We start from the raw sequence: 18,801 nt of genomic DNA, 5'->3' as shown, positions 1-18,801 counted from the left end.
TCTTGGTGGTAAGATTTAAAATGTCATTTTATAGATTGTAACATCATCACTTTCATTTCAGATATTTGTCATGTGCTTTGATAAGGATCTTAATCTTGATCTATATACATGTAAAATAGAAAATGCCAGGTGTCATAGACCATAATCTTTCATGCAGGTATAGAATTAAGCCAGGTGTATAGTAGAAAATAATCTTGAATTTCATCATTGATACTTTATCTAAAAATATATCTTTAGTCCTGAAAATAACACTTTATAAATTTGGTGCCATTGTTACTTTATCTAAAAAAAAGAATTTTTAGTCATGAAAATAACAATTTATATATTTGGTGCGTCTGCAAGCTTTTTTCTGGATTTACCTTCATCTGAGGAACACTCAATCCATGAAATTTTAATGATATATATGGCGCATATATTTATTCAAATTCAGATATCTGTTGTGTAAGTCAAAGCTCATTCATTCCACAATATGCAATTTTAATTACTAGACAGATCTTGGTGGAGTCTATGAATAGATAGATGTCTACTTCCTAATATTTTTGAAACATTAAAAACTCTTATTACATTTGATATCTCTCCATAAATCAAAGCAGAAATGGTATCAGAAGAATCTTGATCTTTATCAGAAACATATTGAATGTCTATTAGGTTGTGACCATTAAGTTTATGATGCTATACACTTCAAAAATCTGGGAGTTAATCTTGATGTTTATCCATTTCTAGTACAGATTTTTAAAGTGTTTATGTTTTGTAGCTTTTAACAAAGTTCAGGATCAGTTTAGATTATAAATAGGTTCATAACTATCATTTTTGTGTTCTGAATGAACCTTAAGATTGTGATTTTTTTTGTGGCCTGAAGGAATCTAAGATTGTAAATATTTTTGTGGCCTGAAGGAATCTAAGATTGTAATTTTTTTTTGTGGCCTGAAGGAATCTAAGATTGTGATTTTTTTGTGGCCTGAAGGGATCTAAGATTGTAAATTTCTTTGTGGCCTGAAGGAATTTAAGATTGTAAATTTTTTTGTGGCCTGAAGAAATTTAAGATTGTAAAATTTTAATGATACACACACATATTCACATTTGAAAAAAGAATTGTACTTCACAGCTCAAGTTTCTGGCTGTGTGTACAGTGTTCTCTTCATGCTGTACTTGTTTGTGCTTGCCATTTATCTGCACAACATTAAAAAAATATTGGTTTTATTTCAAGTTTTCATTGTTTTTCAAAAATTTGACTTCCCTTTGGTTGCTTGTTTGCAAGAGTTATCCTTCTTGGAAACAGGCACTTTGTGTGCAGTTATCTGTTTAAATATTGAAATGTTTTCAAATTGTTTAAGACTTTAGTTTTCAACCATAGATGAAAATGTTTTTGTATGTTTATTATATTAAAATAAAACTCTTAATCTTCAGCCTTAAAACAGATTTTGAAAAATAAAAAAAAAAAAATTGTGAATAGGGGATAACTTTTATAAACCCATGTAAATGGAAGGGTTAAGTTTAAGTGTTACTTTGACTTTATATATAATGGTCGGTATTGTAATCAGTATAAAGTATCATAAGATAGAGACTTCCTGTAGATAAGAAAACAAATACCAGAATTCCCAATAGAAACATATTTTTATCACAACTAAATAATACTTGTTCCCTATTGAGCTTTCCTGGTGCCTGGAATGGATTAGATTGGAAAGCCTTCTCATGGAATAGATCATTGTCTAATAAATAAAGACAGGCATCTTGTCAGACTTTCTATTGTTATTACCCTGGTATATTTTAAGTTTTGTTTTGATCAATATGGTGCTATTCAAGCATAAGTCATTTGTCTATTTTTTTATTAGTTCCTTTTGTGATACAAAATTATTAGGCTGAAAATTTCTATGTGATTGCATTTGAGTTTTGAATTCTGTCTTGAAAAGAGGTCTTAATGATTTGTATTCATGATTTGACAGGTTTTCTGACCTCCACATATTTTTTTATTAGATTGTTTCCTATTTTTTTTAATCTAAGCCTGAAACCCTACCCTTCTGATAATTCTATTATCATTTATGAAACCCTACTTTAAAATGTTTTTCTATGCAGTAAAAACAGATGCACACAGAAAAGTTTAAAGCCCTAAGTTTCTTAACTTTCATTTACATACTTTTTGAAGAGTACACCTTATCCAACAGTAGACAACTTTCAATATAAAGAAGGAATTATCAAATAGATTGAAGAAGAGAATACAGTTGATAGTTTTCCCTCTTTGTGGGTGCATTTATCAGTCTTCAGGATATTTAACCCAGTTTAAGGATAAATAACATAAAAAAGGGGATGTTACAATATCCAATAACTGTTTACTCTATTCACTTCTTTAAGAACTGTTGTTCTTGGGGCAACTGAATGACGTAATATTATGAGTCCCTTTTAACATTCTGTTATTTTTGTATCTAGAGACTGTTCATCTAAAAAGATTTTATCTTTGAAATTTATTTTCTTTGTTATGTTTCTCCATTGTTTATTTTGATTTACTTATCTTCCCTTAAGGTCTTATCTCTCAGCTACTCATCCAAAAAAACACCAATTGTCAGATATTTAATGTTTCTAACAGTACTTTCAGCGCTTTGATTGACAGTCTAAAAACAGGAAGGTAAAAAATGTTGATGCAGATTTAATTAAAAGTACATGAGACTTGACAAATGTTCTGATTACCTCTATATGAAGTTTAGATGGCTATAGACAATGAAAATTAATTATTTTCCTTTGTTCGTTACATAGATGACATCACTACTCCCTGAATAACTTCGGTAGCTTGTCATTCTCTTGATATAACTGCATGAATTGTTTGTCTTATGAGCAAATTCTTGTAGTACAGCTTTCTCCCAGTCATTTCGTGCATTATACAGAAAGTTTTATATAGTTAAGAGACATTTGAGAACATCCCAATTTCATTTTTTCTGATTTTTGATGTGTGGATTTCAAAATGTGCAAAAGTGGATATTTTTCTGCAAAGTTACATATGGATGTTTTGAAAATGGTAATGTATAACATGCAGCAAATTTGCTTGTAAATGATGTATTCGTTTCCGACTAAATAAATGTGGCTTTTCCGACATACAAATATATTGATGTTTCTTTCAAAATTTTCACTTTTATAGTTTGGCAGTATCTATGGTGGGGTATTTGATTAGCCAGCTGTATAATTAATTTGAGTAGGGAGGAGTGTAATGAATCAGACATGCATTTTTTGTTTTCATATCATGCTTCGTTTATTAATGTATCCTGCTCATGCCTACTTCTCTAGGGATATAATCTAGAGCCTCAAAACATCATAGTTCTGCCGCTCTTAAAGTCCAAAAAAAGTGATTGCATTAAAGCTCTTGTATGAAATATTTTTGGGGTTTTTTCTTGTCAGTATGATTAAGATATTCCTATGTTCTCAGAGTTTTAATTCACAAGATTTCTAGAACTAAATTTGAATGTTAGGTTTTATAACTGCATTTTTATTTGTCAGCATGATTCTGCTTTTACTTCTAAAATAGCAGGAAGAATTTTCACTTTACAGAACTCAACTGTTGCAGCTGTCATATGCCACTTAAATTTTATTGTAAATAATTTTTCCACTTCTAATTTTTTAATAACTGTTAGAAAGATAATACAGTCTTAACATTATTGAGGCCAAGTTTTTAGATATTGCTTCTTTTTCCCTGATGATTTTGGAGGGAGATTTATCTCCCTTGTTTGCCACATTTCTATGGATTATCAGATTATCTAGACATAAATTGTATCTCATAAATCAAAGTAAACTTGTATTATCTGAATTATTATGAAATCTACTGATAAAAATTGTCATAAATTTAAAAAATCTCATAAAACACAGAAGTTTTTCTGTCCAAACAGGTGCTTGGACCAGATGTGAATACAATATATTATTAATACATAATTTGGAGTTTAGTATGACGTCCATTATCATTGAACTAGTATACATATTTGTTTAGGGGCCAGCTGAAGGACATCTCCAGGTGCGGGAGTTTCTCGCTGCATTGAAGACCCATTGGTGGCCTTCGGCTGTTGTCTGCTCTATGGTCGGGTTGTTTTCTCTTTGACACATTCCCTATTTCCATTCTCAATTTTATGTATATTTGAAATAAACAACTTTAACTGTATCTGTTAATTATGAGTAAGAATAAGGATTTTGTTTTCCTATTTTGGGGCCTGGGAAAGCATTCAACACAAAGCAGAAATATTTTTACAATGTTGTCTAATAATTTTCTGTAAGTTTGAATTGGTTAAAATTTTTATGAAAGGTATATTTTTCTGAGTTGAGAAATTTTAATGAAAACAAAGTTACATCAATCTTTCAAAAACATGTGCTTCAACCTGACGTAAAATATTGTTAATTTGCAATTAATTAAAAAACACTTACCATCAATCTGTCAATTGCATGTTGACTAACTAATTGCAATAAGTGTAGGTCGAATAAATTATTCAAATTATCTTTTTGAAAAAAAAACCAGGTGTTTCCATGCTATGTGAGGAATTGTAAATAGATATAGGAAGATGTGGTATGAGTGCTAATGAGACAACTATCCATCCAAGTTACAATTTATAAAAGTAAAGTTTGTTAATAATTATAAAAAAAAAAAAATTAATTTATTAGTTGGATGTTGATGAAGAAATTACATTAAGTGCAGATCAATTAAATTTTTCTATTTTTTAAAATCTGTTAAAATTGAATTCTTCTAATTTTGAAGCAGGTGCTTTGACCAGATGTGAAATATTGTTAATTTGTAATTACTTATAAACACTTAAAATTGTATTGAGTCATTATCACTGTATCTGAGTTAATTATATGCCAGACTAACGAGTTTCCATTAAGTGTTGATCAGGTATCTGACTGTTTGTTTAGTTGAAGTGCCATGCATTATTATTGGCAGGGGACCAGACAAAATGGAATGGTTTTACAAGATGGGGAGCTCAGTCTAGCTCATAATATTTACAGTTGGAAATATTGTTTTAACGTGTCCATATGTTTTTATAATATTAATTTAACAGTTTATAATCAACAAATAGTGAATTTGAATATTTGACTCACAGATCTGATGGGGGAATTTGAGGACGCTTTCCAATTTGGTGTAGGAATTTGTACTTTTATTTTATGTGGAATGTTTTATGCGTAAATTTGTGGAATTTTGATCAGTCTTCTGCAAGGTAAGGCTTTGTCTTAAATATATAATGTGTTTCTTGGTTTTTGGCCTATTCCTGAGACGATATATAAAACATGGTATTATACCAGAGATTTCCAGTGGTTCTTTGTTTTTGCTTTTTTCCTGAGACGGTATATAAAACATGATATTGTACCAGAACTCCAGGATGTAATGTTATTTATTGTTAGCAAACGTGTCAAAAATAGTGGAACAATTGGAAAAATGTGTCATAATTTCATAAATGATGGGACAATTGCAATCTGATGCAAAAATGATGGATCTGTTGAAAAATGAGATAAAAATGATAAAATAATGTGAATATTTAGGTCTTATTACTGTTTTGTTAAACACCAAAGATAATACCAATATTAAAGGAACTTCAATTTTATTGCTGTTCTCCATCTTAAAGTTATTTTTATAGGCCTTTACTGTACCAACATGTGGCAAGGCCTTCCACCTAACTCTACATTGTCTGTATTCATAAGCCTTTTTTATTTAATTGTTTGTATTTGTACTTTTAATATCAAAGAAAATAAACACTCGACCCCTCCATAAAAATGTCTAAGGATATGATGAGATTGTGTATTAAGATTGTTTTTGTCTGCAGGTCATGTTTATTTTGGAGAGCTTAAGCCATACTGTCTGTCTGAACAGAGAGGAAAATATCTTTTGTAATCTATATTCTACGAGTTGGGTCTAATAGTTATAAGAAGATGTGGTATGAGTTCCAATGAGACAACTCTCCATCCAAGTCAAAATTTATAAAAGTAAACCATTATAGGTCAAAGTACGGTCTCCAACACAGAGCTTTGGCTCACACCGAACAGCAAGCTATAAAGGGCCCCAAAAATTACTAGTACACATTTGCTCTCCAGGTGTTTGTACCTAGCCTTTCTGAGTCCAGCTACTAGACTCCTGTACCTAGCCTTTCTGAGTCCAGCCACTAGACTCCTGTACCTAGCCTTTCTGAGTCCAGCCACTAGACTCCTTTGATTACAGAGGTTTATACACATTTGCTCTCCAGGTGTTTGTACCTAGCCTTTTTGAGTGCAGCCACTAGACTCCTGTACCTAGCCTTTCTGAGTGCAGCCACTAGACTCCTGTACCTAGCCTTTCTGAGTCCAGCCACTAGACTTCTGTACCTAGCCTTTCTGAGTCCAGCCACTAGACTCCTGTACCTAGCCTTTCTGAGTCCAGCCACTAGACTCCTTTGATTACAGAGGTTTATACACATTTGCTCTCCAGGTGTTTGTACCTAGCCTTTTTGAGTGCAGCCACTAGACTCCTGTACCTAGCCTTTCTGAGTCCAGCCACTAGACTCCTGTACCTAGCCTTTCTGAGTCCAGCCACTAGACTCCTGTACCTAGCCTTTCTGAGTCCAGCCACTAGACTCCTTTGATTACAGAGGTTTAAACACATTTGCTCTCCAGCAGTTTGTACCTAGCCTTTCTGAGTCCAGCCACTAGACTCCTGTACCTAGCCTTTCTGAGTCCATCCACTAGACTCCTATACCTAGCCTTTCTGAGTCCAGCCACTAGACTCCTGTACCTAGCCTTTCTGAGTCCAGCCACTAGACTCCTGTACCTAGCCTTTCTGAGTCCAGCCACTAGACTCCTTTGATTACAGAGGTTTAAACACATTTGCTCTCCAGCAGTTTGTACCTAGCCTTTCTGAGTCCAGCCACTAGACTCCTGTACCTAGCCTTTCTGAGTCCATCCACTAGACTCCTATACCTAGCCTTTCTGAGTCCAGCCACTAGACTCCTGTACCTAGCCTTTCTGAGTCCAGCCACTAGACTCCTGTACCTAGCCTTTCTGAGTCCAGCCACTAGACTCCTGTACCTACATGTAGCCTTTCTGAGTCCAGCCACTAGACTCCTGTACCTAGCCTTTCTGAGTCCAGCCGCTAGACTCCTTTGATTACAGAGGTTTCTACTTTGGCGTTCTGAATTTTTTGCTGAAAATGTTCAGAAATTATTCATGGTTAACCAACCTTTCTTGTTTTGACACTCTGGTGAATTGTGTCCCTCTAACTTTAAATACAGATTCTGCTCTTTCTCATCAGAACATACATGTACCTGACTTTTCAGTTTTCATCAGAAAACATTGAATTTCAGTATTATTTTCTGGAAGTGGAATAATTGATTAATCTATTTGATTGCTCAACATGCCATGGATAACATTTATATATGTTTGCTGTATGAATGAAATAGATAATCTAATACATTCACTGGGGAATACCAGAGAGAGAGAGTTGTATTTCCTCACTATGAAATGTTTACATACAGTGGACTCTCAGGAATGTTAATTGTTACTGTTTGTGATAACAAGTTTGCATGCACTTGGTCAGTTCAATATGAAAAAGGGGATATTGTATGATTGCCAATGAGTCAGGTATCAGTAAAGACCAACTTTAGTTCCATGTTCATTCAAAGAGCTGTTAAAGAAATTTATATAAATAGAAACCAATAATGTTCAAATGACCTTTACCCTAGATTTTAGATAAAGGTAACAGTAGTATACCTCTGTTCAAAAGTCAGAAATCAATTTAGCGAAAACAAATCTATGTCACAAACCAAAACCGAGGGAAACACTTCAACTATAAGGGGAAAACAACATCAACTATAAGGGGAAAACAACGGAACAACAAACACTGAACTGCTACAAAAACAAACACCAACATACATAGGAATGGACTATTTGATAACAACTGCCATATTCCTGACTTTGTAGAGGACATTTTAAGAAAAAATGGTAAGTTGAACCGGGTTTTATGGCTAGCCAAACCTCCCGCTTAAATGGCAATGTTAAAAATAACCACTAAAATGACAACATTACGTGACAGGAATACAGTACAAATAAACGCAAGAACATTCAGGACAGAGAAATACATAAATAATATAATAGTACATTACAACATGTAAACCACAGAATAACAACAAACACCTCCCATGGATTTACGACAGTACACCAGGACACCACAATAGAATTATGAACTGTGAGTTTGGAATAACTTTCAGTAAAATTTAACAAGAAAGTTGATTAACATATATAAATGTTGTGTAGAAAAATTGCTCTAATGATACAGCCTGTTTTTTGTCATTTCAGTTTAGTAAGAGTAACACCTTTGAGTGTGATTTGATCTGTTCATATTCAGTTTTTTGGTTCAGAATGTGCTGTTTTTCATTAACGGCTAAATTTATGTTTAATCATTAAGAATATTATACTCAGATTTGCATAAAAGAACTTTAAATTTCACAACATAAACTTATGATCTACTGTTTAGACATTGGAAAGTGATGTACCTTTCTTCAAAGCTTCTGATGTTGATAGAAAATATCAGCAAGATAATTAAAAATAAACAAGTAAAGTGTTGGTTTTAGGTGGAATTTTGTTTCTAGAGTTGTTGATAATTTACAGAATATTTATGTGTGTATATTGGCAGTTGATATTAAGAAATGTTATTCCAAGTGAAGATCCTTGTATCAAACTATCAGATGTTTAATGTAAAGACACTTGCCAAATTTTCTACATTAATTTTCTCTTTAAATTCGGTAGTTAATTTCTCTTGGCATCCTCTCTGGGTGATATTTACCAAGTGTAGATCATGTTATTCTGTTGAACAGGAATTGTTTTGAGTTTCCCTCATATTGCAGATTATTGCGGAATAACAACGTTTATTTGTTTCAAAGGGCAAAAAGAAAAAAACAAACAACATTTCTATAAACTTTTTTTGTAATGAGTACAAAGATGTAATTTGAATGACATTTTAATATTTTGTTTGATGTGTAATATTATGAGAATATTATATTTGATACCAGACATCATGCAGCCAGTGTAAATAATTAAGTGACCTCATTTTGAGGAAAGAAGTAATTTGAGGTACTGTATATCAAAGTCTGCATGAATAATACAGTGAAACTTTGTCAACCTATTTGCATGAGACTAAGGCACTGACGTATACAGTGAGATCTAGACTTGCTACATGTCCCTTCCTAGTTTTCTTTTTTTTCTTTTCAATTTTGCCCCTTTAACAATTTTACTGCTATAACTAAGAGATTACCATTATACTGACATCTGCAGAGGAACTCCGAGGGCAATCAGTATACTGGCAGTTTTCAGTAAACATATAAATTAGTAAGAAAGAAATAAAAGAAAGGGAATTGTAGCAAGTCTAAGTGAGATCTTGTACACTTGTTTCATAAGTGGTTAAGTTTAGAGACATTTTCTGTCTTTTTGGAGACTATGGAGTTGATAATTGATCTTTTATGGTCTCAAGTTATAAATTTTTGGACTCAAGGTTGTTCAAAGCTTGACCTATTGTGTTAACACCTGGCTTAATTGTTAAAGACTTGTGTTGACTCTTAGATGTCTTTGTGTTTGTATAAGTTGGGTTGCTGTCTCTTTGTATATCTCACATCGTTCACAATTCATTTGGCAGTTGTATACAGTTTTCAGAATTCTTTAAGGTGTTAAAATAAACATAGAGTAACGTTTTTTTTTTTTTTTACAGGACTCTGAACTCAATGAACTACGGACAACAATAGAATCCTTGAAAAGACAAAGTGGCTTTAATATACCAGACCCAATCATCAGCCCCAATGTAGGACGTCGCCATACATCCCCTGGTATGGTCGCTAAAGTTGATATTCATAGCTCTCCAAACCATCAAACACACCAACACCATCACCACCATCACCAAGGAGGTAGGGCGTTTCATACCCTGCCGATGCCTGCTGGTAATATAACATGGAAAATTCTTACTAATCAATGTAGTCACACTGTAGTCTAGTACCCAGTCACACCTAACCCTGCCAGGAACCAGCTCTCATGTAATCAATTGTCTCCTTGTTGAATTTTATAGAGATAGTTCGTTTTATGAATCTATTTTTAATAGTTTTATCATTTTTTACCAACTTAAAAAAAAAAAAAAACGCTAAACAAAATTCAAATTGGTTCCAAATAATTTGAAAAATGAAGTACATAATTTTTTATAGAAAAATCTATTGAAATTTTTTTAGCCGTTCGTTTTCTGTTTTAAAATATTTCACATTTTTATACGACCGCAAAAAAATTTTTGTGGTCGTATATTGGTATGACGTTGGCGTCGTCGTCGTCGTCGTCCGGCGTCGTCCGAAGACACATTGGTTTTCGCACTCTAACTTTAGTTTAAGTGAATTGATCTTTATGAAATTTTACCACAAGGTTCAATACCACAAAAGGAAGGTTGGGATTGATTTTGGGGGTTATGGTAATAGCAGTAAAGGAATTAGGGGCCAAAAATAAGCATGTTTGTAACTTCCAGACATAACTTGTGTGTTAGTGTATGGATCTCTCTGACATTGTACCACAAGGTTCCATATCACTAAAGGAATGCTGGGATTGATTTTGGGGGTAATTGCCTCCAAATTTTAGGAATTAGGGGCCAAAAAAGGGGCAAAAAACAAGCATTTTTCTAGTTTCATGACAATAACTTGTGTGTAAGTGTATGGATCTTTCTGAAATTGTACTACAAGGTTCCATATCACAAAGGGAAAGCTGGGTTTGAGTTTGGGGGTAATTGCCCTAAACATTTAGGAATTTGGGGCCAAAAAGGGGCCAAAAAACACATTTTTTTCTAGTTTCCAGACAATAACTTGTGTTCAAGTGTATGGATCTCTCTGAAATTGTACTGCAAGGTACCATACCATAAAGGGAAGGCTGGGATTGAGTTTGGGGGTGATGAATCATAATGGGGGTTCAAAAAATTTTGGGGGGGGATTTATTTTTTTTTCCTTTTTTTTTCTTTTTTTCCTTTTTTGTTTCTTTTAAAATTTCCATTTTAAGTTGGTTATTTTTGATTTATATTTAAAATCAAATAATAATGATATGGTAGGAGATACACACCAAACAGGATGTGTAAATTATTATATAATAAGTATTGTGCAATAGCAAGAAATTTTCAATTGCACAGTATTGCACAATAGCAAGAAATCTTCAATTGCACAGTATTGCGCAATAGCAAGAAATCTTCAATTGCACAGTATTGCGCAATAGCAAGAAATATTCAATAGCACAATATTGCGCAATAGCAAGAAATTGTCAATTGTACAGTATTGCGCAATAGCAAGAAATATTTAATAGCACAGGATTGTGCAAAAGAAGATACTTCCTATAAATTGCTTATTTCTTGACCAATTTCAATGGGGTTTTATTCTTGATTTCATGGGGTTCTTTAATATGCTGAATCTAACCGTGTATTTAGTTTTTGGATTTTGGGCCCCGTTTTTAAATTGGTCCACATTGAGGTCCAAAGGGTCCAAAATTAAACTTTGTTTGATTTCATCAAAAATTGAATTATTGGGGTTCTTTGATATGCCGAATCTAACCGTGTATTTAGATTCTTAAATTTTGGTTCCGTTTTCAAATTGGTCTACATTAAGGTCCAAAGGGTCCAAAATTAAACTTAGTTTGATTTTAACAAAAATTGAATTCTTAGGGTTCTTTGATATGCTGAATCTAAACATGTATTTAGATTTTTGATTATGGGCCCAGTTTTCAAGTTGGTCCAAATCGGGGTCCAAAATTAAACTTTGTTTGATTTCAACAAAAATTGAATATATGGGGTTCTTTGATATGCTGAATCTAACCATGTATTTAGATTTTTGATTTTTGGGCCCCGTTATCAACTTTGTCCACATTGAGGTCAAAAGGGTCCAAAATTAAACTTTGTTTGATTTCATCAAAAATTGAATTATTGGGGTTCTTTGATATGCCGAATCTAACCGTGTATTTAGATTCTTAATTTTTGGTTCCGTTTTCAAATTGGTCTACATTAAGGTCCAAAGGGTCCAAAATTAAACTTAGTTTGATTTTAACAAAAATTTAATTCTTAGGGTTCTTTGATATGCTGAATCTAAACATGTATTTAGATTTTTGATTATGGGCCCAGTTTTCAAGTTGGTCCAAATTGGGGTCCAAAATTAAACTTTGTTTGATTTCAACAAAAATTGAATATATGGGGTTCTTTGATATGCTGAATCTAACCATGTATTTAGATTTTTGATTTTTGGGCCCCGTTATCAACTTTGTCTACATTGAGGTCAAAAGGGTCCAAAATTAAACTTTGTTTGATTTCATCAAAAATTGAATTCTTGGGGTTCTTTGATATGCCGAATCTAACCTTGTATTTAGATTTTGGATATTGGACCATAATAGGTGAATGTCCAATTTAAAATTTTTAAGTTCTTAGACCACATTCATTCTGTGTTAGAAACCTATGCTGTGTCAAATATTTAATCACAATCCAAATGCAAAGCTGTATCAAGCTTGAATGTTGTGTCCATACTTCCCCCAACTGTTCAGGGTTCGACCTCTGCGGTCGTATCAAGCTGCGCCCTGCGGAGCATTTTATGTCATTTGGTGTTTGGTAGATAGTTGTCTTAATGGCAAACTATAACACATAAACTTTGTTATATACACTATTTTAATTGTTTGATGTGCAAGAAAAAAACCAACAAAAATGGCTACATTATATTTTCATGACATTTTCATTTAAATGTATATATTTCTAATGCAAAGTCTGATTTGTTTTATAGTTTTTTGGATAACAATGTTTTTTATCTTTTGACCATAATTTTCTGGAAGGTTTCCCTATATTTTAAATTTTGGTGTATGTGTGTTTGTGTGTATATGTTTTGGAGTTTGTTACAATTTTGTAGAAAAATGATTATTTTAGCATGTGTTTATTTATTTATTAAGATGATTGGGTCATTTCAAGAATGTTGTTACACAAAGTGCCTGTATCAAAAATCCTATATTACTATATGTACTTGACAGTATTTACACAGTTACGGAAAACAGGGGATATAATTTCATGCAATTTTATTTTCGCTATTTGCCAACTGCTTTTGAAATTGCTTGAAATTCAACAAATGATACCCAAAAATAATTATAAAATTATATTAAAGAATTTAGATGCAGATCAGTACAATAAAACAATACAATATTCCTTTTATACAATATTTCACATTCATGACAATTTTAGACTTTTCCCATAGTTAGAATAACAACTACAGTCAAACCTGTTTATAAAGGCAACCATAGAACAATAACAACTACAGTCAAGCCTGTTTATAAAGGTCAACCATAGAACAATAACAACTACAGTCAAACCTGTTTATAAAGGCAACCATAGAACAATAATAACTACAGTCAAGCCTGTTTATAAAGGTCAACCATAGAACAATAACAACTACAGTCAAACCTGTTTATAAAGGCAACCATAGAACAATAACAACTGCAGTCAAACCTGTTTATAAAGGTCAACCATAGAACAATAACAACTACAGTCAAACCTGTTTATAAAGGTCAACCATAGAACAATAACAACTACAGTCAAACCTGTTTATAAAGGCAACCATAGAACAATAACAACTGCAGTCAAACCTGTTTATAAAGGTCAACCATAGAACAATAACAACTACAGTCAAACCTGTTTATAAAGGTCAACCATAGAACAATAACAACTACAGTCAAACCTGTTTATAAAGGTCAACCAAAGAACAATAACAACTACAGTCAAACCTGTTTATAAAGGTCAACCAAAGAACACCATCTGACCTTATAAGAGAGATGGACCTTTGAACTGAGGTTCTAAATGCATAGATATTACTTAATTTGAGACAAGAAAAGGTTGACTTGTCGAAGATGGCAGATTTTCTCTTAATTGATTGACATTTAAAGCCAATTTGACTATAATTGTAAACATTTTTACAACTAAAACACATGTTTAATTTTAGCAGTTTTCATATTTTACACAATATAAAAATAAGAAGATGAGGTATGATTGCCAATGAGACAAGTATCCACCAAAGTTCAAATGAAGTGGATGTAAGCAATTATAGGCAACCGTACGACCTTCAACAATGAGAAAAACCCATACCGTATAGTCGCCAATAAAAGGCCCAGACATGAAAATTATGAAACAATTCAATTGAGAAAAATAACAGCCTAATTAATAACAAAACAATTAACGAAAAACAAATATGACAGTCATGAACCACCTGAACTACATGCTCCTGACTTGGGACAGGCACATAAAGAATGTGGCGGGATTAAACATGGTTGTGAGCGCTCAACCCTCAACTCTAGTTGGGAGCCAAATGAATTTGACTAGTTGCATGAAAAGATGAATACAGATCAAAATTTTTCATGTAAAATTGAAATTTACTCCTTTTTTCCATGAACATTTTTCTCTCCCCCTTCTTGGGTCCTATGCATATTGTCACAATCAATTGTTGTCAATTACTGTAAATATTAGAAAACTTACAAAATTTGATCTTTTGTGGCCAAATTTTAACAGAATACTTCAAACAATTGTAATGTTACTAATTTAACATTTCTAATTTAATCAATGTCATGCCATTTTCACAGGCCTACATTATGAGAGAAAAAAAATTTAGTCAATAATTTTCTTTATAAATTTCATCGCAGTGTTTAATTACTATGATGGTACTTGAAATAAGAGTTGACATTAAACAGATTTTTTTTCTTTTATGATATTTGATTTTCTGTTGAATTTCAGAACCACAAAATGGATTTAAAGTTCTTGTTATAATAAAAACCAATGATATTAAAATTCTGTTTGTTACTTTTAAACATCAGAAAATTATTTATAATGTTCAAGCCATTTTGATTATTACAGCTTGTTACCTAATTTTAATTATTTTTGACATTTGAGTCTGTTTGAATTTTACAGAGGCTCGGATTACGCGTCAGATGTCCTCTGATAGTGTGTCCAGTATAAACAGTTTATCAAGTGCCTGTAGTATGACGAGCCAACAGTCGGCAGCGACAGACGGGGATGCAGGGAAGGGAAAGAAGAAAAAGAAGGGCTGGGTAAGTAAAAAAGTTAAAAAAACAATTGACTATTTCAGAATCTTACGGTAATTTTATTGTGTGTATCCCTGAATTAAAATTATGTCATTTCATTGGTCAAATTTCTGTTTTAGAAAGTTTAAACTTTTCACAACACTTCAATGTTCATCTTTGAAAATATTACCCACAATGCTTTGGTTACCATGGATACTGAAATAGCAAATTAGAAAGTACTGAAGAAAGAAAAAAATGTACATTTAGGGGCCAGCTGAAGGAAGCCTCCGGGTGCGGGAGTTTCTCACTGCATTGAAGACCCATTGGTGGCCTTCGGCTGTTGTCTGCTCTATGGTCGGGTTGTTGTCTCTTTGACACATTCCCCATTTCCATTCTCAATTTTATACAAAGATAAATGAATCCACAGTATTTCTTTCCCACTTTAACTGTTTTTTTGACAAAATTCAATAATCTGTTGTGTTGGTAACTATGGAAACATTAGCAATGAACAACAGCTTTTTCTTCAGCAAACAAATCTTAGATTGTCAATGTGGTGGTCACGATGAAAAGTATTTTCAGATCAGAAATAAAACTGCCAGTTTCTATTACACACTTGTATCAGTCAATGTGGGGGTCAACAATGAAAAGTATTGTCAGATCAGAAATAAAACTGCAAGTTTCTATTACACACTGGTATCGGCCAATGTGGTGGTCAACAATGAAAAGTATTGTCAGATCAGAAATAAAACTGCAAGTTTCTATTACACACTGGTATCGGCCAATGTGGTGGTCAACAATGAAAAGTATTGTCAGATCAGAAATAAAACTGCAAGTTTCTATTACACACTTGTATCGGTCAATGTGGTGGTCAACAATGAAAAGTATTGTCAGATCAGAAATAAAACTGCAAGTTTCTATTACACACTGGTATCGGCCAATGTGGTGGTCAACAATGAAAAGTATTGTCAGATCAGAAATAAAACTGCAAGTTTCAATTACACACTTGTTTTTGGACATTTTAATGTGCTTAGAGTGTGTAAAACATGTTAAGTATAAACTTGGTGACAGCAACCCAAAAACACAAAAATCCACAGGTGGCATTAAAGAAGGGTCATTTTATCTAATCAGGCAACAGATACAAATCCTTTATCAAACTAAACTATTACTTTGGGCCAAAAAGGGCACGTAACAAAGTTATAATGGTTATCAATAGAAATTAGTAATAATGTTGAGCTAATAATATAACATTAACTATAGCAGTTGTTTTTTTATTGTAAAACATTTATAACAAATCAAAGACACAGTGTTACATATTTCTTCAACCACTTGAAAGAAGCAAAATAAATCTTGCTGGCTTTGATGTTGTTCAAGATTTTTTTGTAATATTATATCTGAAATGGACATTTTCTTACCATGTGAAAAAAATGAACAATAATGCAATATATTTTTGTTTTGCAGTTAAGAAGTTCCTTTAGTAAGGCTTTTGCCAAGAAAAAGAATAGGAATGGGTCCATGTCAGACTGTGAGATGGATATGGGAAGTCTAAGGTCCAATGCTTCAGCCCCGAATTCTCCATTGTTACAGGTCCACATGCCAAATGGTCCAAGTTTTATCAAAGGTTCACATTCATCTGGAGCGTAAGTATAGTAAACCTCTATTTCCTACTACAAACAAAGTGAAAGAGATGATGATGATGATGATGATGATGATGATGGATGACTGGTTGACATCCAGCGGCAATTCAAATATATATTGAGGACGAGAACATGTTAATATAATATGATTATTAAACCTGCTTTGTACTAGACTGACACTCCAAGCCGGATATCTAACATGCTAGTTCACAAGGTAACAGTCAGCAGGAAGATATGTCACCCTACAGGAAACATTATTCTGACTCCGAGCCTAGTGCTTAGCGGAGAAGCAGTAAATACCAATTTTAAAGTCTTTGGTTCGACCAGGCCGGGATACACATCAATGAGACAGAAACTAAGAGACATCTAGGAGAATTACCGGGAGAATATGGATTCAGTTTTAATGTCAAATGCAAAATGATTTTTGTCAATGTTACAATTACAGTTAAATTTGTGGATTCATAGATGTATAAAGACTGTTCATGAAATGATCCCTTTTTCCGTTCTTTCCTACATGCACAATCACAGCAACACTGCCGCAAACACCAAAAAGTAAAAACTAGAAAATAAGAATTAGAAAAAAATCACTGCATTTTTTTTTTTCAGTTTCAAACCATTGTCAAGGTTGATCACCCACTTTTCAATGTCAAGTTCTAGGTTCCTATTTACATTTCTTTTATTTTTATGAACCATAATTGGCTGGAATTATGTAACTGAATATTTTGTCATTTGCAATATTAATTTGTATAGATCATTTTTCTATAACATATAAGTTGTAACAGTTATTTATAATTGAATTATAAAATCATTTATTTTGTAATTAGAACGATATTAATGCCACTTGTACAGATTGAATTTAAGCCAAAAAAAAATTATTATAAATTATTTGATGAAACTTATACAGCTTTGTTACTATTTAATGAATATTTGTAAAGTATTTTTAGACCAAGAATAGTAGGAATCTGATAAAGAAACTAAAATAGAAATGAAATTTATTATCCAAGAGAAATACAATTTTTTTGCCAATTATTTGGAAATCAGGTTACATTTTGTAATGTGCAAATAATAAATCAAATGTGAAAAATAAACATTGTAATATTTATAAATAGCTTTTTCTATTAAAATTGAAAATATCTGAAATGTACGTTGACATTTCATTGGCTGTGCATATGTTGGTTGTTCACCTTTTGAACATGTAGTTTTGTTAAGGTGGTACCAAACACCTTGACTAAAATTAATTTGTCTCGTTTAATTTTCATAAAATTTTGACAAAATATTTACTTTGAACCTTTGACAAAAATATAAAAATTTAAAAAAACTTGAACCACACACTTTATCAGAAAAATTTATTCAGATATATAGCAGATTGACAAACACTAATTTTGATCATTGAGAAGCTTAATATTTCCTTAACAATAGAACGTGATTAAAACGTTGAGCTGATTTTTATACGACCGCAAAAATTGAAAATTTTTTGGTCGTATATTGGTATGACGTTGGCGTCGTCGTCGTCGTCGTCCGGCGTCGTCCGAAGACACATTGGTTTTCGCACTCTAACTTTAGTTTAAGTGAATGGATCTCCATGAAATTTTACCATAAGGTTCAATACCACGAAAGGAAGGTGGGGATCGATTTTGGGGGTTATGGTACCAACAGTTAAGGAATTAGGGGCCAAAAAGGGGCCAAAAATAAGCATTTTTGTAACTTCCAGACAATAACTTGTGTGTAAGTGTATGGATCTCTCTGACATTGTACCACAAGGTTCCATATCACAAAGGGAAGGCTGTAATTGATTTTGGGGGTAATTGCCTCAAAATTTTAGGAATTAGGGGCCAAAAAAGGGGCAAAAAACAAGCATTTTTCTAGTTTCATGACAATAACTTGTGTGTAAGTGTTTGGATACTTCTGAAATTGTACTACAAGGTTCCATATCACAAAGGGAAAGCTGGAATTGAGTTTGGGGGTAATTGCCCGAAACGTTTAGGAATTGGGGGCCAAAAATAAGCATTTTTCTAGTTTCCAGACAATAACTTGTGTTCAAGTGTATGGATCTCTCTGAAATTGTACTGCAAGGTACCATACCACAAAGGGAAGGCTGGGATTGAGTTTGGGGGTGATGAATCATAAGGGGGTTCAAAAA

At 32.8% G+C, this 18,801-nt stretch overlaps 1 protein-coding gene across 1 annotated transcript in view; it reads left to right on the top strand.

Moving 5' to 3' along the window:
* Positions 1-18,801, top strand: part of LOC127724559 (neuron navigator 3-like) — a 175,976-nt gene that overhangs the window by 137,606 nt on the left and 19,569 nt on the right. The window contains exons 15-17 of the mRNA XM_052231542.1: positions 9,689-9,914; positions 14,915-15,054; positions 16,486-16,664. Coding sequence (XP_052087502.1) covers positions 9,689-9,914; positions 14,915-15,054; positions 16,486-16,664 — 545 coding nt within the window. The remainder of the gene's footprint in view (positions 1-9,688; positions 9,915-14,914; positions 15,055-16,485; positions 16,665-18,801) is intronic.

The sequence above is a fragment of the Mytilus californianus genome, unplaced genomic scaffold, assembly GCF_021869535.1.
Source record: "Mytilus californianus isolate M0D057914Y unplaced genomic scaffold, xbMytCali1.0.p SCAF_14, whole genome shotgun sequence".
NCBI classification, from domain to species: Eukaryota; Metazoa; Mollusca; class Bivalvia; order Mytilida; family Mytilidae; genus Mytilus; species Mytilus californianus.
The sequence above is the reverse complement of the archived record's forward strand: the minus strand, read 5'-3'. Positions and strand labels throughout refer to the sequence as shown.